At 52.2% G+C, this 24,740-nt stretch overlaps 1 protein-coding gene across 9 annotated transcripts in view; it reads left to right on the top strand.

The window, feature by feature from the left end:
• CNTN6 (contactin 6) overlaps positions 1-24,740 on the top strand; it is a 251,120-nt gene that overhangs the window by 115,115 nt on the left and 111,265 nt on the right. For 5 of the 9 annotated variants that reach the window (XM_051831866.3, XM_070051246.2, XM_089305720.1 and 2 more), the window contains exons 3-4: positions 11,166-11,292; positions 16,416-16,591. In XM_051831866.3, the coding sequence (XP_051687826.3) occupies positions 11,166-11,292; positions 16,416-16,591 (303 nt within the window). Of the gene's footprint in view, positions 1-9,166; positions 9,757-11,165; positions 11,293-16,415; positions 16,592-24,740 lie in introns of those variants that run through there. The other 4 variants (XR_016214521.1, XM_089305717.1, XM_089305716.1 and 1 more) reach the window with 3 other exon arrangements.

The following is a 24,740-nucleotide window of genomic DNA, read 5'->3' as shown; positions in this document are numbered from 1 at the left end:
TTTTCTTACATTATTCCCGAAGACCCTTCAATGCATATGTTTTCAGTCCACAATCCTTTCGAGAACTCCAGACTTGTATATCAAATGGCACCTTAGATTATCGTCAGAATGTGGACCAGAAACCTCACATTTGACATTTATGTCAACCCTCAGCTCCACAGGCACAGTCTGGTGCAAGGCCTCTTCTCCCCAGAAAATGGAACCTGTGCTTGCATTTTCCTGCCTGATCCTGAATACTTTACCCTGACCCACAAATCCAACACATCATGGGTGTCATTGTGTCAGTCTGGTATACGTGCAGGCACACAGGTAGCCGGGTTCCAGTTCCTGCAGATAGAGATGGACGCACACAGGTAGCCAGGATCCAGCTCCTGCAGATAGAGATGGACGCACACACGTAGCCGGGTTCCAGTTCCTGCAGATAGAGATGGACGCACACAGGTAGCCAGGATCCAGTTCCTGCAGATAATGATGTCCACTTCAGCCAGGCTCGTGCCTGCAGCCGCAGGACCTTGGCACCTGCTGCCTCTCCATGAAGACCCAGCAGAGCAGCGATTGCTCTGCTCCCTGCCTTTAGAAGCCTGCACTCTCTGCACCCCGCAACCCTCGCTCCCTGCCCTGTCAACTACAACAACCCCCTGCATCAGCTGCCTTGTGGCTGATTTCTCTGATGCCTGTCCCAGTGGGAACACATGCCTGTCACAGCAGCACGAAGAGTGGTTTCTGCTGCCATAGTTTCAGACCCTAAGATATTTCTTGAATTTTATAAGCCGTTCAGTAACTGTTCAGTAAATTAATTGGGGGGGGCATTGTGGTGCAGTGGATTGTACTGCCACCTGGAATTCCAGTTCCAGCTCTGGCTACGCTTCTGATCCAGCTGCCTGCGAATGCACCTGGGAGAGCAGATGGTGGTTCAGGTGCCCAGGCCCCTGCCATCTGTTTGGGAGACCCAGATGGAGTTCTGGCTCCTGGCTATTGAGGACATTCTGGAAATAAACCAGTAGATGGAAGATATTCTCTCTCTCTCTCTCTCTCTCTCTCTCAGTCTCAGTCTGCCTTTCAAATAAATTAATTAATGAACACAAGTTCAGCATACATGTTCTTCCTCTTCTTGCTCCTCACTGCCTCCCCTTTGCCGTCTTCCTCCTCCAGCGTTTACCCTGAGCAGGTGGGTGCAGGTGCTCTCCTTCATCCGTAAGGCCACCCAGAGTATCTCTACTGCTGCTGCCCTGCCCCCGACATCAGTCTGCTGTTGTATTTCACCGGTGTTGTTTCTGTGCCCTTCACAATAGCTCTCCGTTTGCTCTCGCTCCCTCATGCCTTTGACAGCGCCCGGTTTCCTCCGTGTTTTCAGCTCCATCAGCAGCCTTCCGGTGTGTGCTTCCTTGTCCCCATCACCCCCGGGGATCTGGGGGTCTAAGGGGGCCTCATCCCGCCTTAAACTGAGAGCGCACAGTCTGCACTTCCTGTGTGCGGACTGAGTTCAGGCTGTGCCACATGGCATAGCTGATACAGTACCCCACGCACCCCGTAGGTCCCATACCCTCCTGCCTGCAGCCCCCCCCAACCACCCACCCAGACGTCTGTCACCCTCCTACCTCCATCCCCCACCCACCCCGTAGGTCCCATACCCTCCTGCCTCCATCCCCCCCCCCCACCCCGTAGGTCCCATACCCTCCTGCCTGCAGTCCCCCACCCACCCAGACGTCTGTCACCCTCCTGCCTCCATCCCCCACCCACCCTCACATCCGTCACCCTCCTGCCTCCCAGACTGGTTAGAGTTCCGGAACCGCACACGTTCTCATGGCTTTATTTGGAATTTTCTTCTTGAAATTCCCACACTGTGCCTTTCAGTCGGATTCTTATTTTCCTTCTTTTACACAGAGCTCAGATATCGCCCCTTCGGCTTCTTCCACAACCTCGATGTAGAATTCACTGCTTCCTCCTCTGGACTCCGTGAAAATCAGATTTCGGCCATGGCTGATTCTTACCTGTGATATTTCAGCGCATCCACTGTGTGCTGTGGGTCTCCCTTTCTGGAGTGAGCATTGCAGTGATTTCGAGAGCTGGCTCTGGGGTTGGTGACGCCACCACACCTGGGAGCGTCAGGGCCTTCTGCACAACAGAGTTCTTTGACAGACAGGCAGTGTGAATCACGCACAGATCCCCCTGTACCTCTGGCATGGGCTGTGCCAGAATCGCTCGTCTTGTGGCCAGCGTCTCCAGGGCAATGCACACACGTGTTTTGGCATCACCACAGTCTGACCTGATGCGAGTCGAGTGAGCTGAGGTTGGAGTGACCAGGGTGCTGGCAGCATCCACACAGGCGGCTGCGTTGTAGAATCCTGTTCTGTGGTGGCCTTCCTTTGACAGGGTCCACAACAGGTACAGTCTGTGCACATCTTGTCTGTTTGGTGCCCTGTGTGCCACCGCCAGCATGTCAGGCCTAACGCTGAGCCCTTGTGTCCTGAAGTCTGATGCAACGCAGACTTCTAACTCTACGCCATGAGTGATACTCAGTTCACTCCACCAGTGCCCCTGGTATAATCAGAATGATGTTTAATTCTCTTAAATGAGGCTTTTCTAAGACTGTCTTCTCAGATGTCGATTGCCTGAGAGTCCTGTGGTCCTGGCCACCACCAGGTGCTGTGCTGTGTTCCTTGGAGGCACTCACCCCCGGCTGTGCGTCCTGCGGAACAAGTGCCGATTCCCGACTTCGGCTTGCCTGTAATTCCAGCTATTTTGAACGCATGCTTGTGAAATAACTTCACTTGTGCTGGTGGAATGTGAGGTCATCAGACCAGCACTAGAATAACCTCCTGTTTTCATGGAGTGAAGGGCGGTGACTGCGGCCACGGCTCCTGCCCTGCCCTCACCACTGAAGCCCAGCAGGAGACGCAGCTGCCGCCGAGACAGCTCAGCCATCACCACGCACCCTGGAACCCACGTCCCAGGTTCCCCGATCAGTCTCGTTCTCCTGATTACAAACCTTCCTCCTTGCTTTTTCCTCTGTTTTGAAAAACAGTGAATCTCCAAGGAACCCTTAATGTCTCTTTTCCTTTAATTGTCCTCTAATTTAATCAATTGTAAATCTCGAGTTTTGTTTTAAATTCTTACTCCCAGAACCGCAGGTTGAGACCTGTATCTCCACTTGGGTTGTTAAGGTAACCTCACAACTATTTTTTAATTCTGATTTTATTGCCCTTATTGTCAAATATAGCTGAAGAATAGTTTTTCTTATTTGTTGCTCGTTGCTCCTACAAAGTAAGCCTGGCGTGTCTTCCCTGCATGAGATCCGTCACAGCTACACACGACAGATGGTGGGATCCCAGGCCCGAGCATGGCCTCCAGTCAGGACACAGCTCTCCCTCCAGGTCTTCAGTAGGACACTGGACCTTCCCTGTGAGTGGGGATTTCACAGGCATTTCTTTCTTTTTCTGAAATGTAGGACTTGTCGTAAAACAAGCACAACTGGGTAGGTGAGAGGGAGAGAGAGAAAAAAAGGAAGGAAGAGTTCTTTGTGGAGGTATGCCGGGTGCATGTGGTGTGTGGAAACACACAAAGTGTGCTGGGTGTACTGTGGTGTGTGGGCATACATAGGGTGTGTGGGTGTACTGTGGTGGGTGCAAACATACAGGGCATGCTGGGTGTACTGTGGTGTGTGGAGACACACAGGGTGTGCTGAGTGCATGTGGCATGTGGGCACACACAGGGCATGCTGGGTGCATGTGGTGTGTGGAGACACAAAGTGTGCTGGGTGTACTGTGGTGTGTGGGCACACATAGGGTGTGTGGATGTACTGTGATGTGTGCAAACATACAGGGTGTGCTGGGTGTACTGTGGTGTGTGGAGACACACAGGATGTGCTGAGTGCATATGGCATGTGGGCACACACAGGGCATGCTGGGTGCATGTGGTATGTGGTGACACACAGGGCGTGCTGGGCACATGTGGCGTGTGGAGGCACACGGGGTGTGCTGGGTGCCTGTGGCGTGTGGAGGCACACGGGGCGTGCTGGGTGCCTGTGGCGTGTGGAGACACCCGGGGCGTGCTGGGTGCCTGTGGCGTGTGGAGACACACAGGGTGTGTGGGTATACTGTGGCGTGTGGAGACACACACCCGGGGCGTGCTGGGCGCCTGTGGCGTGTGGAGACACCCGGGGCGTGCTGGGCGCCTGTGGCGTGTGGAGACACACGGGGCGTGCTGGGTGCCTGTGGCGTGTGGAGACACACGGGGCGTGCTGGGTGCCTGTGGCATGTGGAGGCAGCAGGCCTCCTGTGGGCGCAGAGATGCTGTGCACTTGACGTCTTCGTGCGACCTTCACAACTCCAGTCTGTCCTCAGTAAAACTTGGAAGTTACCCAGTCCTGAACAGGAGCGTTCAAGTAGAACTGTTGCTGGTGGGGCACTCAGCTCTTAGATGAAGAGCTTGAACGTGCCCAACAACCTCCTGTCAACATGGGTTCTGCCTGCCCTAGCAGTCTGGGTCTGTGACTGCGGAGAGGAGAAACGGAACGGACAGCAGTCCCTCGGTGTGGGTGTGGGGCTGCCCTCAGGGCTGTCCTCGTTCTGATAAGCAAACTTCAGTTGGTGGCTCAGGTGAACCCGGGACCAAGGACGCAGACGCCTAGGGTCGGTGCCTGTCTTGCCCTACTTCCTGTTCCTCCCCGACAGTCTGCTGCCCGTGCCCTGTCTCTGTCACCAGCCTCTGCCCTTGGAGAGTTGCGTGGAAGGGAGGTGTTATGTCTGCCAACAGCCTCATGTCTGTTCCGTTAGCAGCAGCAGCACCTCTGGGTGTTAGGGACAAGTTCTCAGCAGTGCAGCAGCCCCTGGGGAAGCAGTGCCTGTGTTCCCGGCAGCCTTGGCTGCAGGAACGCTGTTGAGAGCCGCTTCCCCGGGAAGTGACCTCCGGCAGCGCCAAGATGAGAGACTGTTGGCTGCATTGGGTACAATCGAAAAGTCCCCAGAGTTCAGGAGTGAGGATGAACTTGAGCCCCATAGGTTTGTTCCAGTGCAGGGCTATAGTTTTGTTTTAATTCCATGCCGAGTACTGGAAGAGCAAAGGTAGGGGCAGAATCCAACACCTGTTTTCAGTAGCCTTGTAGTTTCTTTTCAGTTATCACTTAGAAGCATTTGGTTTTCAGGGTTCACCCCTTGCTGAATTCCTGATCTACTGACAGATGAAATATTTTTATGGAGTACCATTACAATCCTTGGTGATTATGTTAAAACGGATACCAAAGGCCATCTCACTTTGCGAGGAAGAGGGGTTTATTTTGGCTGACAGTTTCAGAGGTTCACCATCAACCTCCGGGCGGGCCTCTGATGGTGGCTCCTGGCGGACTTGCAAGGTGGCAGTGGAGCACCACGTGCCCAGAGCCAGGGCGCCTGTCTGTATGGCGTCTCTCTTCATAAGGACAGTGGCGTGCATTGAGAGGGCTCCACTCTAAAGCCAGACCCCAACCCTTTCTGAATGCTCCTCTCTAAGCCCCATAACCCAGGGACATTCCCACTCTCTCACACCGTGGGCTCGGGACTCTGGGGTGATAATTGCTGTGTGAGTCTAGGGGACAGGTTGTGTTCACACCGCTGCATTCTGGCTGTGCTTCCGCCTCAAGTGTCAGATCCCTTGGTTGTTGGAGAAGCTCAAAACGCCAACTCCCTGTTTATTATCCAACACGTTCTTAAAGCAAAAGTGCTTGGAAAACCTGCTGATTGCTTGTTTTGATATCCTACTGTCTTGCTTTTGGCTATTCTACAAAAAACCAATGTTGTCCTTGCTTTCTCAAGGTGTACACACAGCCGTAAACACCAGTTCTTTTTTAATATTTTCACTATGGTATGAAAAAAAAACTAACAATGTACCAGAAGAAATCAAGTAACTAGGCGAATAGCTAGATTGTTTACTTCCTGTGTGACATGAATGTAACCTCTTAAAAACAAGTAAAAATTCAAGTTAAATGCAGTGGCATGACTGGTGCTGAGTCACCAAGACTGGGTTCTGTGTCTCTCAGAGTGAGCCAGAGTTTATCAGGAATGCTGGTTCCTGTAGTCCGAGTCCCACACCTGTCCCAGGGAGAGGCTGCGTGCCTCTCACAGGAGTGCCGCGGGGACCTCACTTGGCCCTGATGCTAACGGTCCTTTGAGAATCACACATGGCTGCTGCAGACAGGTTGCTGAGCCAGGGTGCACGTGGAGTTTGGACTGCTGGCAGTGTGAGCAGGACTTTGAGGCAAGCCAAGGAACAGGAGTGAAATGTTGGCTGTGTGCCTGTTCTATGCCTGGCGTGGTGCTTGTTCCTTAGCGTGCATGATTTCAGTTGTTTGCTTTTTAAGCAGGAAAGGGAAGCCTAAAAAAATTTCAAGTTACCTAAATACAGAAAACAGAACTGAAAGGTTGTATATCCCCACCATGAAATGCAGGCTTCTCAGGGCACCCCAGATCTGAGTGCCCCTGGCCTGCTCCCGTCTCTGTTTCTGATTCCAGCTTCCCGACAGTGAATGCACGCTGAGGTAGAGTGGCGACGGCCGGAGTTCCTGCGTTCCTCTGTCTACCTCTCAAATACATAGATCATTAGTGTTAAACTGCCCATAGTACCCGGTGCAAGTCCCATAGTCCACAGCACCCATCAGCATGGCACTGAGGGGCAGGCATTTGGTGCACTCGTGACGCCTGTGTGCCTTGTCAGGTGCCTGGGTGCTTGTCCCACTGGCCCCAGGCTTGATTCCAGCTCCTGCTTGCATGTACCCCGAGAGACAGCCAGTGACGGGAGCCACCAGACGGGAGACCTGAATTGAATTCTGGACCCCAGCTTGGCTGAGCCCAGCGCTCGCTCTTGTGGGCACTTGCGGAGTGAACCAGGGGATCAGAATTCTCAGTGTCTGTCTCTTCCTCTCTCTCTCTCCTTCTCTTTGTTGAGCCGTCTCCTGCTGCTTCCCGGGGGTAGTCATTGGGACTGGAACCTGAGCTCCAAGAGTGGACTACCCCAGTGTGCCACAGTGCCCACTGTGAGATCAACCTTGCTAGGATATACGTTTTTATATTCAAAATGCATCTCATTCCTCCATTTTTTTAATTTGACAGGTAGAGTTATAGACACAGAGACAGAGAGAAAAGTCTTCCTTCTGTTGGTTCACTCCCCAAATGGCCGCTATGGCTAGCACTGCACCGATCTGAAGCCAGGAGCCAGGTGCCAGGTGCCTCTTCCTGGTCTCACATGCGGGTTCAGGAGCCCAACCACTTGGGCCATCCTCCACTGCCTTCCCAGGCCACAGCAGAGAGCTGGACTGGAAGAGGAGCAACCAGGACTAGAACCTGGCGCCTGTATGGGATGCCGGTGCTGTAGGCGGAGGATTAACCAAGTAAGCCATGGTGCTGCCCCCCCCCCCCCCATTATTTTTGTGATCTGTAGAGCAGTTCATTTGAACTGCCGGGATTTCATTTTTAAGTGATCTCTTTAAGAATAGTTGTTCACGTTATTTTGTTAGATTATTTTGCTGTTTTTATCTTACATATTTTTGATGTTCAGAAATGTCTTGCACACCATCCCATCTGAGGATCTGTAAAAAACACTCTATCACTGTTCCATTCAGCATCTGGTAGATTTCCTTCGTTTTCTTTGGGCATGGACCACTGCTGTTGAAAATCGGCTTACTCTGACTTTTCCTTTCACTGTCCTGTGTGCCTTGCCCCTCAGCCTGGTCCCTTGTTCAGTGTTGCTCCAGTGTGGAGACCGTCACCAGCACATTGCCTGTGCCCCTTGCTCACTCCGACTCTCTCCTGGGTGTGGAGTGTGTTTCCTCGTCGGCTTCTTCTGATTCTCTGACGCCAGGATCTTCGTGTGGGATGGCTGTTATCTGTCGTTCTTACCCATTACTCCTGCGCTTTATGGTCCGTGCTTTCTCAGGCACGTTCATGGTCATTATCTCAAATCTTTGTCAGTACACTGGAAGACGTCGGCGTTGCGTCTTGCTGGGTCTAATGGGTTGGTTCGTGAATGGCGCTGCACGGGTGCGATTTGATCCTTAGGTTTGCAGCCTCTACCATGTCTAATCCTAGAGTGCGTGTGTACCTTTCACCTGCTGTTGTAATGGTATTTTTAGAAATTCATGTTCTTACTCTGTGGTGTGGAGGCACTTTGAGAAGTTCCCTGGTTGCTTGACTTCTGCTCTCTCCTAGAGCGGGCGAGACGCCTGCCTTCAGCGGTGTGCTTCCCTCTCGTGCTGTTGCCTTGCGTCCGCACAGCTGCTGTTCCAGTTTTCTTTTTGTCATGCTTGGAGAATGAGGCACTTAGCGCCCAGTGGAAGGGTTTTTTCTTTTACCTTTGTTTTCATCATATCTCCGGCCAGTTTGTTTTCTACAGCTTGGAGACCACATGTCCCATGGGACTACATTCTGTAGCCTGGAGCCATGGCGGTGTTGAGGGAGACTCAGCGGTTTCTAAGAAACCCTGGGTGGTCTGTGTTCTGAAACATTCCTTATTGGATCAGAGTGATCCCGTACGGGGTCAGGCATGCATAATGGGAGTGGCACAGTGTCTGTCCCGGGCCCTGGATTCTTTGCTGAGTGAGCTTCTGTTAAACAGAGTCTGCTCCACCACTCCTGTTCCTCTTCTCTCTTCACCCCTTCCTGCCATAGGAGGACAAAGATGAGAAACACAGTCCACGGGTACCCGACCTGCTCAGGCCCAGGTGTGGAGGTTGTGGCGAGAATTCCCAGGTGGCTCTGCTCTGCCTCTCATGGGGAGGCGAGCTGAGGGATTTAGGCTCTCGCTCCCGGGCCAGCTGCCCACAGCCTACACTGCAGCTCTGCCTCTTGTGTCTCTGCCGGCTTTGATGGTCTCTCAGTCAGCATCGTGGGCACTGTCCCTTTGCTCGCTCAGGCATTAGTGTTTCTTGTGTGCTTCTGAGGCCCTGCACGTCTTACCAGGCGTTGGAGTAAGAAGAGCCTGGGTCCCTGTGGGGAGCAACTGAGACTAGACTAAGTTACTGGAATTAAGACTTATTCTATGCATCTGCTCTCCCACAATATGGCGCTGAGAGAGGACCAAACAACTTCTACGCAGCTGCCTCCAGTTCAGCCAATAAACTGCAGGAGCTGATTCTGCTCCTGATTGGAGGAGAGCAGCGTGCTCGGCATGTGGGCAGCAGAGTTGGGATTGGTGGAAGAGGACTATAAAGGAGGAGAGAGACAACATGCACCAGGAACATCTGAGAGGAACACCTGAGCAGCCCCTGAGCAGCCCCTGAGAGAGCCGGCCGGCGGTGTGCTGCTCCTCCGCGGAAGCGGGGAAAGCGGCAGGGGGTGCCACCCCTCCACGGAGGTGGAGGGGCCGGCAGCTAACCCGGGACGGCGTCGTTCCTCCACGAATGAGGGGGCCGGCAGCTAACCCGGGAAGGGCCGAGCAGACAAAAGAACAGCGCAGGGTCTAGTGTCATTCCTCCGCGAATGGGGGAGCGACAGGTCCCCTCTCTCCATCAGCAGGCCCAGGCTGCACCAGAGAGCTCAGTCGCCAGGGGACTTGCTCAGCCGGGTGGAGCTAATCCTGGACTGGCTGAGGTGGAAACGGTGCTTGTCCACAACCCCAGTCCAAGAGTGGAGGGCACTGCAGTGACCTGTGAAGATCAAGTGACCAGAAGGGTTTATCTCACTGGTGCACCTGTGTTAGCACGCTCGTGCAGGCAGCAGTCTGAGTGCATGGGGACAACAAGAAGGAAGGAACTTCCAGAACTGAAGTTAATTCTTGGTCTTAAAGCAGGTGGGGACTTTGGAAATCCTAACTCAACTTCGTGGCTGTGAATTTATTTCCTAATCTGTAGTGGTAATACGATGGTGACGATGATGGTGATGGTGGTGACGATGCTGCGTGTGTAATCTGATGTCCGTGCTAGGCATCATGTGACATAACACAGATCCTCTGATGTGAGCGTCACATCTGTCTTATGAGTGAGGACAAGAGATGTGCTCCAGTCACCAGACCTGCTCTTTTCTCTGTCCCGTTTTCTTTGCAAACCACAAAGCCTGGCTTGACTGATGTCAACCCTTGAGCCTCCCTGTTGCTGTGGTTGGTGTCACAGGGAATGGCTGGGCCTCATGCGCCCCTCAGGTGTGACTGCGGAATCAGGAACTGCGTGTCCTGAAGTTAAGTCCAGGTGTAGCCAGGGTTATGCTTCCTGTGGTGGGTTTGCACACAAACACTGAATTTCAGACCTGAGCTCTGAGCACCCCCTCCCCTTTTCTGCCTTTTACAACATGTCAGTCCCCACACCCTGGAGTGGAAGCAGGTAAGGTGGGCACCTGTCCAGGTGTTGACAGCCATGTGGCCAAGCTGGGCACGAGACAGAAGATGTGTGCTGGGCTGGGGTCAGGCAGGGGAGGGCAGAAGGGGGCAGAGCCCAGGGCCGCTCAGAGAGTGGTAGAGGTGTGTCCAGGCACAGGGAGGCCAGTGTGCAGGGCAGTGGAGTGTAACTGCCAGTCAATAAGAAATTGGCGTCATCCTGGTTGAGTAAACCACACTGATGGAAGTATGTGAAGAGAGTTAGGTGCTCAGCAGGGAAAGAGCCGTCTGTGCCATCAGAGGCCATGAGCACGACATTCCAATCACGAGGCAGCAAAGGCGTGTGGCCGGGGACCTTTCCACACGCGGCTCCCCTCAGGCCGTCCCTGTCCCTAGTTCCTGACGCCCAGACCCAGGCAGAGGGGGCCACGCCAGCCGCCCGCCTTGTGATCGCACACAGCCTGAGTCAGGAAATCAGGGGGAGACTGCGGGGCTGGTCCAGAGAGAGGCTCGGAGACGGAGCAGTTCAAGGACACTGGTGCTTCTCACACACGTCCTCCTGCTGTGAAAGACGTGGCGAGGAAGGTGGTAAAACGGGCCTGCGGTGCCGGTGCTAGCGCCGAGACACTGTCAGTCTCTTAGTGTTACTTTCACTTGGGTTGTGTGGGAGAATGGCCCTTGGTTTGTAGAAGGTATCAATAATCATTTGGTTCGATAGAGGATCAGCCTGAAGTTACTCTAAATGGTTCTGGAAGAAAAATTCTTGCAGCATTTTCCATAAGGCTGAGCGTTTCCAACGTGGAAGTCCGTGCATGCCGACCTGCTGGTTAGTGCAGCCTTGTGCTCAAGGCAGGGCGCAGGTGCTCACGCGAGGCTCTTTGCTTTCACAGGGGACGGTGCTGTGAGTTGCCCTGCATTTACCCAGGAGCCACGAGACGTCACTTTCCCTTTGGGTTCATCAGCATCCGAAGTCATCCTGAGCTGTGCTGCTGCCGGTTACCCTGCACCTCATTACAGGTGATGTCTGACCCCCGGCCTCACAATCTGCTTTCCTCGCCATTGATGTAAAGCACACCCGGACACAAACACACATGTATGCAATGCACACACACATGGCTGCACATGGACACACTCAAACACATGCCCACAGACACACATAAACACATGTGCATGCGCACATCCATATACATGGATACACATACATACACATGGACACACATGCACACAATGTATGCAGTGCATGCATGCATACACATGTGTACATGCACACACATGGCTGCACATGGACACACTCATACACACACCTACAGACACATGGACACACGTATGGACACATGTGCATGCACACACATGTGTACGTGCACACACATGGCCACATGCCAATCAACATGCACAGATGCACATATAAACACGGACACACATGGACATGCACACACGCATGTGCACACACACAGATGCACAATAACGCACTATCAAAGTGTCCTAGGCTGGCAGGTGCAATCCATAAACTCTTCCATAGCTGTACAGTCGTGTGCCTGCCACTCAGATACAGACGTGGACAGTTCAGTTCAGAGCGCCGCTTCACACCACTCCCCAGGCAATCAGGACCACAGCCGCACCTCCAGGTGCCCCTGGCTGTACCTCTGTCTTACTGGCTAGGTTGACACCACTGATTCATGGAAAGGGTGCTCAGTGGTGCACGTTGTGTGGAGAGAGGGGGAGAAAGGACCTGAGCCTGGGAGAGGAAAGGAGAGGGGACTTGCTTCCTCACTGGAAGGCCTGAGGTGCACCTGCTTGGCCTCCTTCTCCCCAGGCTTGGTTGTCTCTGAACGTCCCCTACTAGGGAATCACCAAGGTGGAAATGCAGCAGTTCTGTGCGATGCAATTCTGTGACTCCACTGTGGGGGCAGGGGGAAGGGAGTGTCCCATCACTAAAACAGCATTTTGGGAAAATGTGCCAAAGGCGGCCTGTGGCTCTAAGGCTGAATGAGAGTTTTTATTCAGGGAAAATTGGGAAAAAAATTGTTTCTCGCGTATTACCTGTGGAGCAGCAGAGAGGAAGGGTCAGTCATGTGTTTGTTGTTTATGCAGTTGCAATAAAGGCAGGGTGTTCTCCATGTTGTGAGTGGAATTCACATATTTAAAAACACACGCATGAAGCAGTAACTACAATGTCAACAGTAAGGATATTTTGCTAAGGAGAATTGCGTGTGTGGTATGAATATAGGACAACTGCAAATAGCAAAATGATGCATTTGGTTTTAAAATAATCTTTTAGGTTCTTTTTACATTTATCTAATTTTTAAAAATTTTATTGATTTTTTATTTATTTGAAATGCAAAGTGCCAGAGAGAGACTGAGAGAGGGGTGTCCTATCTGCTGGTTCATTTTGCAAATGGTTGCAATGGCTGGGGCGGAACCAGGCCTAAGCCAGGAGCCCCGAACTCCACTCAGGTCTGCCACGTGGGTGACAGGTGCCCGAGTACGTGGGCCATCCTCCACTGCCTTCCCTGTCACATCAGCGTGGAGCTGGCCCTGCAGCAGAGGAGCTGAGACTCTAACCGGTGATGTGAGTGGGATGCCGGAGTCCCAGGCGGCGGCTTTCCCGCTGTGCCACAGCGCTGGCCCCAAAGTCTTACACTTTGAATGTGAAGTTGAATGGGCACACACAAAGGAACACTTGAGCGTGCTTTGGAAAAATAGTCTCCTTTGCCTAATTTTTAAATGGTAGCCAAATATATTATTTACAGGCATAATTACTTTGAACTCAAGATTTCTAGGTGAATCTGTTAGGTGACTTCAGTGCACAAAGCTGCCCAACTTGTACTGGAGCTGACGGTGGCACTGTCTCCTCCCAGGGAAAGAGCTCAGAGCTGGGTCTCTATCTCATGGATCCCATTGTCCTCGGGGTGCCCCAGCCAGGCCCATCCTCACCCCGAAAGACAGGATCCTGCTTTACACGCTGGTTCACTCAATCCAAGATTTGTTTTCCTTAACCAGTGAGCTGTCTTATTTAATTGAACACATCATTAAATATATAAAAATATAATTCATACATTTTTCAGATCACTGAAACGCAAAGTTGTGGTTTTACGGTTGTGTTTTTGAGAGCTCATTGGACTGACCCTAGGGATGGGAGATGTGCTGGAGAAGACCAGCGCGTCTTTTCTTAGGGGCGCTAAATCTAAGATAAATCAGTCAACCGTGCGTTGTGTGTGCACCAACTAGGAGTAGGCAGGAAGTGATTCTCAGGGTAACCCGTTTCCCTCTGGAGGACCCCAGCGGCGAGGGAGACTGCAGATTCCGCAGGCTAAGGTGCTGTTGTTGCTAAGACATGAGTGAACCAGACACAACTGGACACTGAGAACAAGCTGTTTAGTGTATTTCCAGCCCAAGGTGGGTCAGCTCATGTCTGATAGTGTTTTTTAAAAACTCAAGGGGCTTTGGAAATAGCGAGGAAAGAATGACGTTTGTAATACTTAAACGTCAGACGCAGGCCCACTTCCACTGACAGTAAGGCAAGAGGCAGAGGTATCGAAGATAATGAGTATTAGCAAAAAAATTGTGGAATTTGAGTTGCAAATATGCAGGGCCCCGCCTCTGCCCACAGGGGCAGCTCCCTAGGCAGACGCAAACCTGAGGCCTGGGGAGGGGCTCAGAAACAGGCACTGCTACCGCGTGCCCCGGGCCGTTCTGACGTGAGCCCGCGTTGACAGACAGCAGCCTGCACTCACACGTGTGAGCACAGCACACACTGCCTCAGACATGATGTGATGTAGGTACTCAGCAGTGCAGGAGGTCCCCCAGCAGTAGGTCAGGACGTCAGATCAAGTCAGTTCTGTTTCCTGAAGTTCTTGTGAAGGTAATTCAAATGCTTAGATAATCTTTCAAGGCCTATTCCCTGCTTTGCATCCTAGGAACGCAATGCAACCAGAACCATGCATGCAGCGATTACTTGAATTTGTCTGTGCTGCTCCTCCATTGACTTAAACACGTTGGTTGGGACAAAGTGCACACCAGGCAGGAGTTGACCCCTGATGTATGTGCACAGTTTAATGATCATTGCACCCCCGTGATTAGAATGATTATGGAACACTGTGGAAAAGTCCTTCTCTGAGACTAAGCCCACAACTTTGAATTTGTGTTGGAAAACAATTACTGGGCTTAATTAGGAGCGTGTAACAGTGACAGCAGTTGTTTCGATGATTGATTCCAGAATTAAAGAGAGCTGGCAAATTACGCACCAAGTATCCTTGGCTTTGAAAGCAAGAGGGGACGTGGGGTTCCAAAGGCCGTGCCCTGGAAGCAGACTGAGAAAGACCCTGAGGCAGGGCTGGCAGGGAGCCCGTCGGCCTCAGAACAGACCCCCGTAGGAAACCGTGGTCAGAAGCCACTCCGAGCTGCTGCCTTCCCACTTCCTGCCAGTGCGGGGAAGTGGTGCACAGGAACGGCTGACCCACTGAAAGTGAGAAAGGTGGTTCCCAAACTGGGACTGATTTGGTGTTCAGTCCTTCAGGGTCGTATATTCCCTGAGTACAGCCCCTGCTGTGCCGTGGGAAGCATTCACAACACTGGGACAACCGCGGAGGTGGTGGAAAATGCCGTTCCTTCCTGCCAGCACCTCCACCCCAGTAATCCAGCATGGCGTCAGTGCAGACGGGAGAGCACAGCAGAGCCAGTGTAGACCCTACAAGACGGTGTGGAAATTGAGAGTGTTCCCCAGGAACGGGCCCTAACCGTGTTCTTCTAAGTGGTTGTGATGTGGGTCAGGAAGTGCCAAGGTCAGCAGTCGGTCATTTGAGAACACACCAGACCCAGGGAGGTCAGTCCTGGTCCTGCCTTCCCCTCGCCCCCTGCCCTAAGGCTATGGGAGGCTTATTCAGAGGGAGTTTCCCCAAGGTCAGAGCAGGCTTCCTGCACCAGGTTCCCCGAGATGGTGGAGACCTCCTTCAGAGGGGGCAGGAGCGTCTCTGTCCTCAAAGACACGGCACGGACGTCGCCGTGCCCCCCGCTCATCAGCGTCTGTCCCCCGCTCTGTCCTGCTGGCTTCCCTCCTCCTCCAGGTCCTGGCTTCTGGAGGCCCCCACTCGGGAGGTTTCTGTCGAGCAGAATTGGGGGCTTGTCTCAAGGTGATCTGCCCTTTGTGACCGAGGCTGCGGCCGTGAGCGCGCAGCGAGTGAGGAGAGCGGCTTTTCCACCCTGACCATGGCCGCCGTCCCCACGTGCTTCCCAGGGTCCTCCCCAAATGGTTTATTTGACTCCACACAGCCCGTGCCCTGGAATGCATCTCCATAAACACACTGCAAGCACACCTCACCATCTTAAGGGACTGTGGCAGACTTGGGAAGCACAAGGTGTTGGAAGTGAGTCTGGTTAGAAACAGTTACCTGCTGCTTGTTTGTCTTGAACTGACCAAACGGAATTTCTAGAACTACTTTCAGTTCTTTGAAAATAAACTAACTTTAAAGCTCTTCTGTTAGTTAATTCATGTGCTACAGGATTGTTGACTAATAACCAAGATCAGGTGGTTTCCTCCTAATATAAACCCTTCTCACAGTGCATGTTTTTGCTAACATAAGTTGTGAGGTTGGCACTTCTGAGGACCCCTGAAATCTTTGCAGGGAGATTAACTTTCCGAGGGACCTAGGAACAGACACAGCTGTGTTTTCATGTAGTCAGGCGATCACTGGTGTGCTGTCAGCCGCAGGTTGGCACTGTTCAGTCTTGGCTGCCATTCTTCTTGCCACTTGCAATGTATGCTTCTTGGACTAGGATCTCTAAATCATTTTGACATTCAATTTTGCAGGATCAGTTGTGGGTGTTCAGCTGCTGTTGTGTTACTAGAAACATCTCTAAAAGAACAGGATTGGCCGGTATTATTGACTGGATGTCTTATTTTAATTTCTCATGTCAAGAGTCCTGATGCCTCTTTGTACGGATGTGGGCGAATGTGGCTTGCAAAGAGCAGATCTTTTCAGACACTAGATGCCGACGTCACTGAGCTCGAGACACCTGCCTGCGGTGACGCGTTCTTCGTCTTTGCTTCTTTCCTGGCTGCAGGAGTTAAAACTGCAGTTGTTGAGACAAATGGTGGTCAGCTCTGAACGTTATCAGCATAATGTGATGTTTTTCCTTTTAAGGTGGAGGCACAACGGCACTGCCATTGATTTTGCCGTGAGTGAACGCTACAGGCTGGAGGGAGGGAGCCTGGCCATCAGGAGCCCCCGCACGGATCAAGATGCAGGTGTATACCAGTGCCTGGCCACCAATCTCCTGGGGACCACTGTGAGCCGGGAGGCGAGACTGCAGTTCGCCTGTGAGTGTGGGAACCTTGTGCTCCCGTGTGCTGAGCGTAGGTTGTTCTTACTGTGCACGTGGCAGGAAAACGCAGCCTGAGGGTACCCTGCTTTCCGAAGCAAGTTAATTCTGTGTCTGTAAAAAGTTTGAAAACATGTGTTTTGTGTATGTAGATGCCTGGGGATAATGGAAACCTATTTCAAAAAGAAATGTGTGCATATGTGTGTACACATGTGTGTATGCGTGTGTGTGTGTGTGCCACTGTACATTTGTTACTGCAGTGTGTGAATTATTTTTAAAAAGCATCTCTAAAAGTTCCAGATGAAAGTATGAAGACGAAAGTGTATGATACTGGCACTTTTCTTTGGTGATGCGTAGTGGTGTGCAGAGCACGGACATAAAGCAGGGCACAGGTGACATTTGGGCAAGGCCGATGCTCTCTGGGAGAAGGGGTCGTGCACTCAGCATGTGGTGCAGGTGGGAGTCAAGGGGCTTGAAAGGCAGCCACCTGTGGACTGGAACGTTGCGCAGCTGCGTCACGTGAATGTCACGCAGGAAATGACCTTGGTGGCATTCGCGGATGAACAACGGTCACACTGCCTCTTGTGCCCTGTCTGGGTGGTGTTCCCAGGGCCGGGGATGTTTCTGACGCAATGCCTTGAAAGCCTTGTGGAGAGTAATTACATCTGCTGATATGAACGAAGTGCAAGCTTCACACTTCTCCCTCAGCGCCACTGCCGTGCCCCACGGCGGAGATCAGGTGGCCAGAGAGATGTGGCTGTACTTCCTTCAGGGCTTGCTCAGCATCCACGCCATCCACTGGAAAGAGGAACTGTCCCGAACAACTGTGCGCTCCGCACCTGCCTGGAGGGCTTGCCCTAGCCCCTGGCAGGTAGAGGAAGTGAGAATTGGGCATGTTCCTCACTGCCGACCTCGTGTGCCTCAGCTTGCTCTACACCCACGTCCTCGGGGTCTGGCTTATCTCGACCTTGTTTCTGGTTTTGTACACACATACACATACATACACTTAGACACACAGCACACCCAATACATGCACACACATACATATATGCACACATGCACACGTATGTACATGCACGCTCTGCTGAGTGTCTCTGAGTGTATTTGCTTCTGTGGAAACCACACCAGGATGAAGAGTTTCATGGCCTGAATGGAATCCGGACAAAGGCTGGTGGCCGTTTAGAGACTGAGGGTAAAACCATGATAGAACTCAATTTCTCCTTCTTGTCACCCACGCATTTCTTCTTCCCACTTAAGAAACGTTACTATAACAGCTTTTCTCCCATGTTAAAAGAGGCGTGCATCTAGAAATTCCCCTAGTTGAAGTGTATTTTGTCTTGACTGTAGAGAGAGAGGTGAAGTCAAGAATGTGCTCGCTCTCAGTGAAGGGGTCGCCTCCGTGCTTGCTTGTGCTTGCTCATGCTTGCGGTAAACCTCGTCTGCAGGGCGGAGCAGTCTGCAGTCAGCCAGGTGGCGGGTGTGGCTGTGCTCTGTCCACATCCCCAGCTGTCCATGCCGTAGCTGCCCCTTCTCCGTGTTGCATGCCCACAGCTCCCCAGAGGTGCCGGCAGGAACTGGATGACCTTGACAGAGCCTGACTTTGCCTCTGCACTCGCTCTGCCCTCTCTGCTCTCTCCTGGCCTTTCTCACGCACGGGAATCCCTGCCTCAGGTTCTGCTTGCAAGGAATTCGTCGACAGACAGACATTACTTTGAAGGTGAGGTGTTGGTCTGCTTATTGATAGAAACATTGAATTAGAAACCCCACTCATAAGGACGTCCACAGATGCAGAAGGAGCTGTGCATCCAGATAAAAACCGCCAGCTCCTCTGCTTCCTGGCTGTGGTGAGCCCGTTGTATGGAGTCGCTTTGCACAGATGGACCTGGGAGCCGCTCTTCAGAAGCTAAGCCGTGCGTGGGAGACTGCAGGTGCACCTCTCAGTAGCTGGTGGCTGTTTTCTCAGCTTTATGCTGGTGTTTGGCAGTGCAGAGGCAGGCTTGGGGTTGCTCTGCTCCCTCCGTGACTCACCCTGCGTGAGAGCATCGTGAAATGCGGCACATGTCCAGAAACCCCCAGCTAAGGAACTGATACAAGTCCTTTGCTTCGCTAAGCTCATAAAGATAAATGTTGCAGGGTTTGATCAGAAAAGACCTCCCCAGCTCCTCAGCATGCGATTCCCTCCTTTCAGATACTTGGATTCTCACTTACACCCCGATCCCCTCATCCACACTCAACCCCAGGGCAGGTCCAGCAGGTGTCGTTCTGCAAGGCTCCTGGTAGCACCCTGGCGTGCTCGAGTGATGAAACCAATTTGACTTCTTAAAGCACTTGTGGCTGCTTTGATTTTCTTTTTTTCTCAAGGACTTTGGGGGTGAAGGTTGGATGTAGACTTCTTTCTTTCATATGTATGCTAATGAATTACTCTGGGCGCCTGTGAGGGACACGGCACTTGTCACTGCTGTGAGAAAATGCCATCCTTGAGAAAATGCGATAGGAGTGTTCAAGAAACCTGTGACTTTGCTGAGCTGTTTTATCTGGAGGCTCTTAACAGAACTGCACCCCTGCAAAGACAAACATGTAGGATAACAGTGAGTCGTGAGTAGGGCTTCTTCATCCTGCGCTAGTTAATCTTTAATCACAGACCCCATTTCAAGTAAGTTTGTTCCGTTATTGCAGAAGGAAAAGCAGCTAGACCGGGGCCTCCCCGTTGACTGTTAATTTACTCGTTTAGCTTATGACTAGAGACACCTAATCTGTGTGCGTCCGGCCTCATGCTGGGTCCTGCACATGGGATGCCAGAGAGAAGCTGCTGTCCGCTGTCCTCTCGGGCAGACAGGTGAGGACCCAGATGCAGTCATGGCCCAAACAAAACGGAAGCAGTGAGGCAGCCTGGCCAGCACTTGCATGGTGTGTGTTATGTGCAGGCGAAGCTGTGGGGTCCCTGAGGGGACTTACCCCATGGGTCCCTCAGCATTACCCCATGGGTCCCTCAGCATTACCCCATGGGTCCCTTGGCATTACCCCATGGGTCCCTCGGCATTACCCCATGGGTCCCTCAGCATTACCCCATGGGTCCCTGAGGGGACTTACCCCATGGGTCCCTCAGCATTACCCCATGGGTCCCTGAGGGGACTTACCCCATGGGTCCCTCGGCATTACCCCATGGGTCCCTCGGCATTACCCCATGGGTCTCTGAGGGGACTTACCCATGGGTCCCTCGGCATTACCCCATGGGTCCCTCAGCAGCCCCCTGGCATTGTTGCAGCCCCATTTCAGAGGAGCAAGTGCAGGTGTGGAAAATGAACTGAGCTGCATCTTTGTGGGTGGGTGCCAGAGTCCGTTTCCAAACCCGAGTTCAGAGGACTCCGTGCTTCTACTGCCACCTGCACTGCTTCAGAAAGCATGGGTGAGCTGGGGAACTGCAACACGGAGCTGCGCCACAGCCGGGAGTGGCCACGTTTCTCCAGGCTGGAGTCCTGCAGGGACACTGGGCTTATGTTACAAACAGGCAAGCTGGTTGGAGGAGTGAGGTGGGGAGAGTGACAGCAGAAGCAGGTGCGTGCACTAGGCTCGTGTACTACAGGAACGTAAGGAGGTGGGCGGTATCCAGGCGTGGCAATGGAACACAGAAGCCTTGCTTCAGGAAATGACTGGGTTTCCTGGGTGAGGCTGAAAAGCTAATTTGGAGTGAGTCGTGGGAAGCTCCGTAAGTCAAGCTTGGTGTGTGGTGATGGGACGACTGAGTGGTACATAAGGTACCAGAGAAAGGGGCAGTGACCGTGACACCACACTTGTCAGCAGGGGCCTGGGGGCCCAAGACTGGAGGGACGCTCATCCCTCAGTGTGACACTGTGTGTAGCGCGAAGGGGGCGAGTGGGCAAGGGGTCTGGCCATGCGTCCCTCACTGGGGACCTTGGGTGCGTCGCTGTTTGTCCTGTGAGCAGTGGAGCCAGGCGAACCAAGTCAGGGATGGCAACGTTGTATATAAAATGTATCTGGAAATGCCATGTACTTGCCCCTTTAAGTGTCATCTGACACATTGGCAAGAGTCCTACGTTATTAACTCTGCAGACCACGCATGCCGGGCGTCCCGACCTCTTGTGTTCCTACAAGAGTGTGTATGATGAGGCGACAGAGCCCTTGGCGCACCACCCAGCAGTGACTGCCCATGTCTGCAGGTTACGCACAGTGACGGGGCACCGGGAGACTGTGGGCGTGCAGGCATCACCAGTCCTGGCCGACTGCTCCCTAGGGACGCGGAAGGTGATGCCGAGCAGTCGACCTGTGCCGTGCTCTCCGCCACGTGTGGATACGGAGAAGCACGCTGGGACCAAGAGCACCACCCTGCAGCAGTCTCAGACTTCTCACATCTCCATCTCAAGACCAATTTTAAAATGCTTATTTATTTTGAAGATAGAACAAGTAACACAGAATTCCCTCCACAGTCACAGAATATCAAAAAGGGAGAAGTCAACACAGAAGGAGGAGTCGTCCTTAGGACTTGCAAGATGCCTGTTTGAAAGTGATACGGATTTTAACTTATATATATATATATATACATATATATATAATTTTTTTTAACAGGCAGAGTGGACAATGAGAGAGAGAGACAGAGAGAAAGGTCTTCCTTTGCCGTTGGTTCACCCTCCAATGGCCACCGCGGCAGGCGCGCTGTGGCTGGCGCACCACGCTGATCCAAAGGCAGGAGCCAGGTGCTTCTCTTGGTCTCCCATGGGGTGCAGGACCCAAGCACTTGGGCCATCCTCCACTGCACTCCCGGGCCACAGCAGAGAGCTGGCCTGGAAGAGGGGCAACTGGGACAGAATCCGGCGCCCCGACCGGGACTAGAACCCAGTGTGCCGGCGCCACTAGGCGGAGGATTAGCCTATTGAGCCGCAGCGCCGGCCGGATTTTAACTTATATTTAATTTTTAAAGATGTAGTTGGGAGGCAGAGAAATAGACACACACACACACACACACACACACACACAGTTCTTTCATCTCTGATTCAGTCCCCAAATGCCCACAACAGCCAGGACTGGGCCAGACCAAAGCTGGGAGCCAGAAATGTGTTCTCAGTCTCCCACCTGCAGGGCAGGAATCCCACTACTTGCTCCATCCACCACCTGCAGCCTTCCGATGATGAGGGCTCCGCAAGCAGCTCCTTGGGTCTTTGGAGGTGACAGTCACAGCCCCTCCCCACAGTGTGTCCTCCTATTTGTCAGTCCATGTTGCACCTTTCCGTGATCCATCTGTGGCGTGGAGCCCTGGGTGCAGGTGAGGTAGAAGGAGGTGGGAGGCGGGAGCGGCCTCCCCCAGAGTTGCTGGCATCTGTCTTCGGTGCTCAGACGGAGCTGTCCCACTGCCCGCCCCTGTTCACGGCAGGGCTTCCTAAGCGCAGGCTGCGTTTGGTTTCCCCTTCCTCCCTGGTTTGTGAGCAGCTCTCTGGCTCATTTGAGTTGTGTGTTTGTGCAGGATGGCCCACACACGGGCACGAATGGGTGTTTATTCCCCCACTGCCAGGGAAACTTTGCACACAACACCAGAGCCTGGGGGAGAATTAGTACATTAATTACCACATCACCAGGAAGCTGGAGTTGGCAGTGGAGCCAGGAACGGAAATCAAACAGTGCAGTGTGGGACACAGGGGTCTTAACACCCCACCCACACCCACACCCACACCCACACCCCCCATTTATCACAGCCACCCCCACGTTCCCCATTTATCACAGCCACGGCCTTTCTAGGTGGGGGAGATGCTCTTGCATTTAGGTAACAATTTGAAAAACTTCATGGGCTCTAATCACTCCCAAATGCCTTTAAAATTCTTTCTTATATAGGAAGTTTAAAAATAATCACAGCTGGCCGGCGCCGCAGCTCAATAGGCTAATCCTCCACCTAGCGGCGCCGGCACACCGGGTTCTAGTCCCGGTCGGGGCACCGGATTCTGTCCCTGTTGCCCCTCTTCCAGGCCAGCTCTCTGCTGTGGCCAGGGAGTGCAGTGGAGGATGGCCCAGGTGCTTGGGCCCTGCACCCCATGGGAGACCAGGAGAAGCACCTGGCTCCTGCCTTCGGATCAGCGCGATGTGCCGGCCGCAGTGCACTGGACGCGGCGGCCATTGGAAGGTGAACCAACGGCAAAGGAAGACCTTTCTCTCTGTCTCTCTCACTGTCCACTCTGCCTGTCAAAATAAATAATAAAAATAAAAAAAAAATCACAGCTGATTCGGATGATACAGTGATAAAGTGCATTCACTTCTGGAAAAGAAATTAAGACCAGGAGAAGGAGTTTTAAAAGTAACACTTAAAAATGCATTTAGAAATTGTCAAGTGTCTGATAATTGTGAAGTGTGTATTAAGTGGGCAATGCATATGTAATTATAAATGAAAATACTAAGTGCCTTTTAGCCTTTTTGTACATGAGAAAAAAACTAGCAAAACAAAATGCACAAAGAAGTGTGCTTTCTTTAATTTCTTAAAAGACAGTTGAGAAATTAGCATTGAATTTTCATTCTCATTTTGAAATAGCAGTAACCAACATTGTAATGACTTAATGTTCTGAATCTGTGTTAATGTAATAATAGTGTAACTGACAACTGGTATCGTATCAAGGAGAAAACTTAGAGCCTTTACATGAATTTAAATCTTAAACAGATTGTGCATGGTCACATGATTGAATTACAGCAAACCACTGTTGTGTTGATTTTTGAAATCAACACGGAAGCAGATTATGTGCTGCTCTGGCCTTGTCACGCCACATCATCGCTGCGGGAAGACCTGCTTGTGTGTCTTATCAGAAACGGTGCTTTCTCAACACCCAGGCCTTCTCCCAGTGCCCCGTGCTTCCCTCGAGCAGAACCTGACCTTTCTGGTCTATTTGAGTAAAACTGAACCTTCTGGCTGCCCAGGCTGAGCTGGAGCAGGAGGGTGCATGTGAGGAAGGAAGGGACTCATTCTCTGAACACTAAGAGGTTTTCTGTTTTTATATAAAACCCGAAATGCTTGCTCATCACTTGTATGCTACTAGACAGACAGCTTTAAGGAAGTCATAAACAGAACCCACACAGGTTTTGTTCCTGAGATTTGTAAAGGTGGTTCACAGTCCTCACGTGGGAGTGTGCATTTGGCCTGGAGGTTGTGTCCGGTTGGTATGCCGGAGGCGCGGACCAGAGTGCCTGCTTTGAGTCCCAGCTCTGCTCCCAGCCACCTTGGGAAGTCACAGGTGCCAGCTCAGGTAGCTGAGATCCTGGCACGCATGTGGAGACAAGCACTGGGTTCCCAGCTCCTGGCTTTGGTCTGGCCCGGTCCTGGCATTGCAGCTATGTGGGTTGTGAACGGCAGTCAACTGATCTGTCTGTCTCTCTCTCTCAGCAATTAATAATGATTTCAAAATACTTATTTGCATACGAGGATCAGATAAAAACACTTTGTGGCATGTATATGTACATAAAAAGGTATGTATAAATATGTATTTATTTATTTGAAAGAGTTACACAGAAAAGGAGAGGCAGAGAGAGAGACAGGTCTTCCATCCGCTGGTTCACTCCCCAACTGGCCGCAACAGCTGGAGCTGGGCCGATCCAAAGCCGGGAGCCAGGAGCTTCTTGCGGGTCTTCCTCAGGGTGCAGGGGCCCAAGCACTTGGGCCATCTTCCACTGCTGTTCCAGGCCATAGCAGAGAGCTGGGTCAGAAGTAGAGCAGCCAGGATTTGAACTGGGATGCTGGCACTGCAGGTGGGAGCCTTACCCGCTACACCACAGTGCTGTCCCCGGCATATATTTTGAATGTGTATCAGATGCTAAAAGCTTAGTTAGCATCAAATGTATAAAAAACGCTTAAGAATAGCTTAGAGCTTTACTGTAAAGCCCTGGAAATCATCCTTGTGCTTTAAAGTTTTACTCATAGCCTACTGTGTCCTGGAGCTGACACGCTCACAGATATGTGCAAAGAATACAAGAGACAGCTCAGCAGAGTGCCACGAAGGCAGGTGCGGGGATAGCACAGCCGTCCGCAGCCCTGGGTGCCGCCCCTTCGTCGCCTTCCAGCCGCTACTGTGTTCTTCCGCCCCAGAGACGAGTCTGCTGGACCTGTGAACGACTGACTAGATGTCTGGCTCTTGGAAGTATTTTACTGCAAACCCGACAGT

Source organism: Oryctolagus cuniculus, chromosome 10 (genome assembly GCF_051225735.1).
Source record: "Oryctolagus cuniculus isolate XC-2025 breed Fujian yellow rabbit chromosome 10, ASM5122573v1, whole genome shotgun sequence".
Lineage (NCBI taxonomy): Eukaryota > Metazoa > Chordata > Mammalia > Lagomorpha > Leporidae > Oryctolagus > Oryctolagus cuniculus.
The sequence above is the reverse complement of the archived record's forward strand: the minus strand, read 5'-3'. Positions and strand labels throughout refer to the sequence as shown.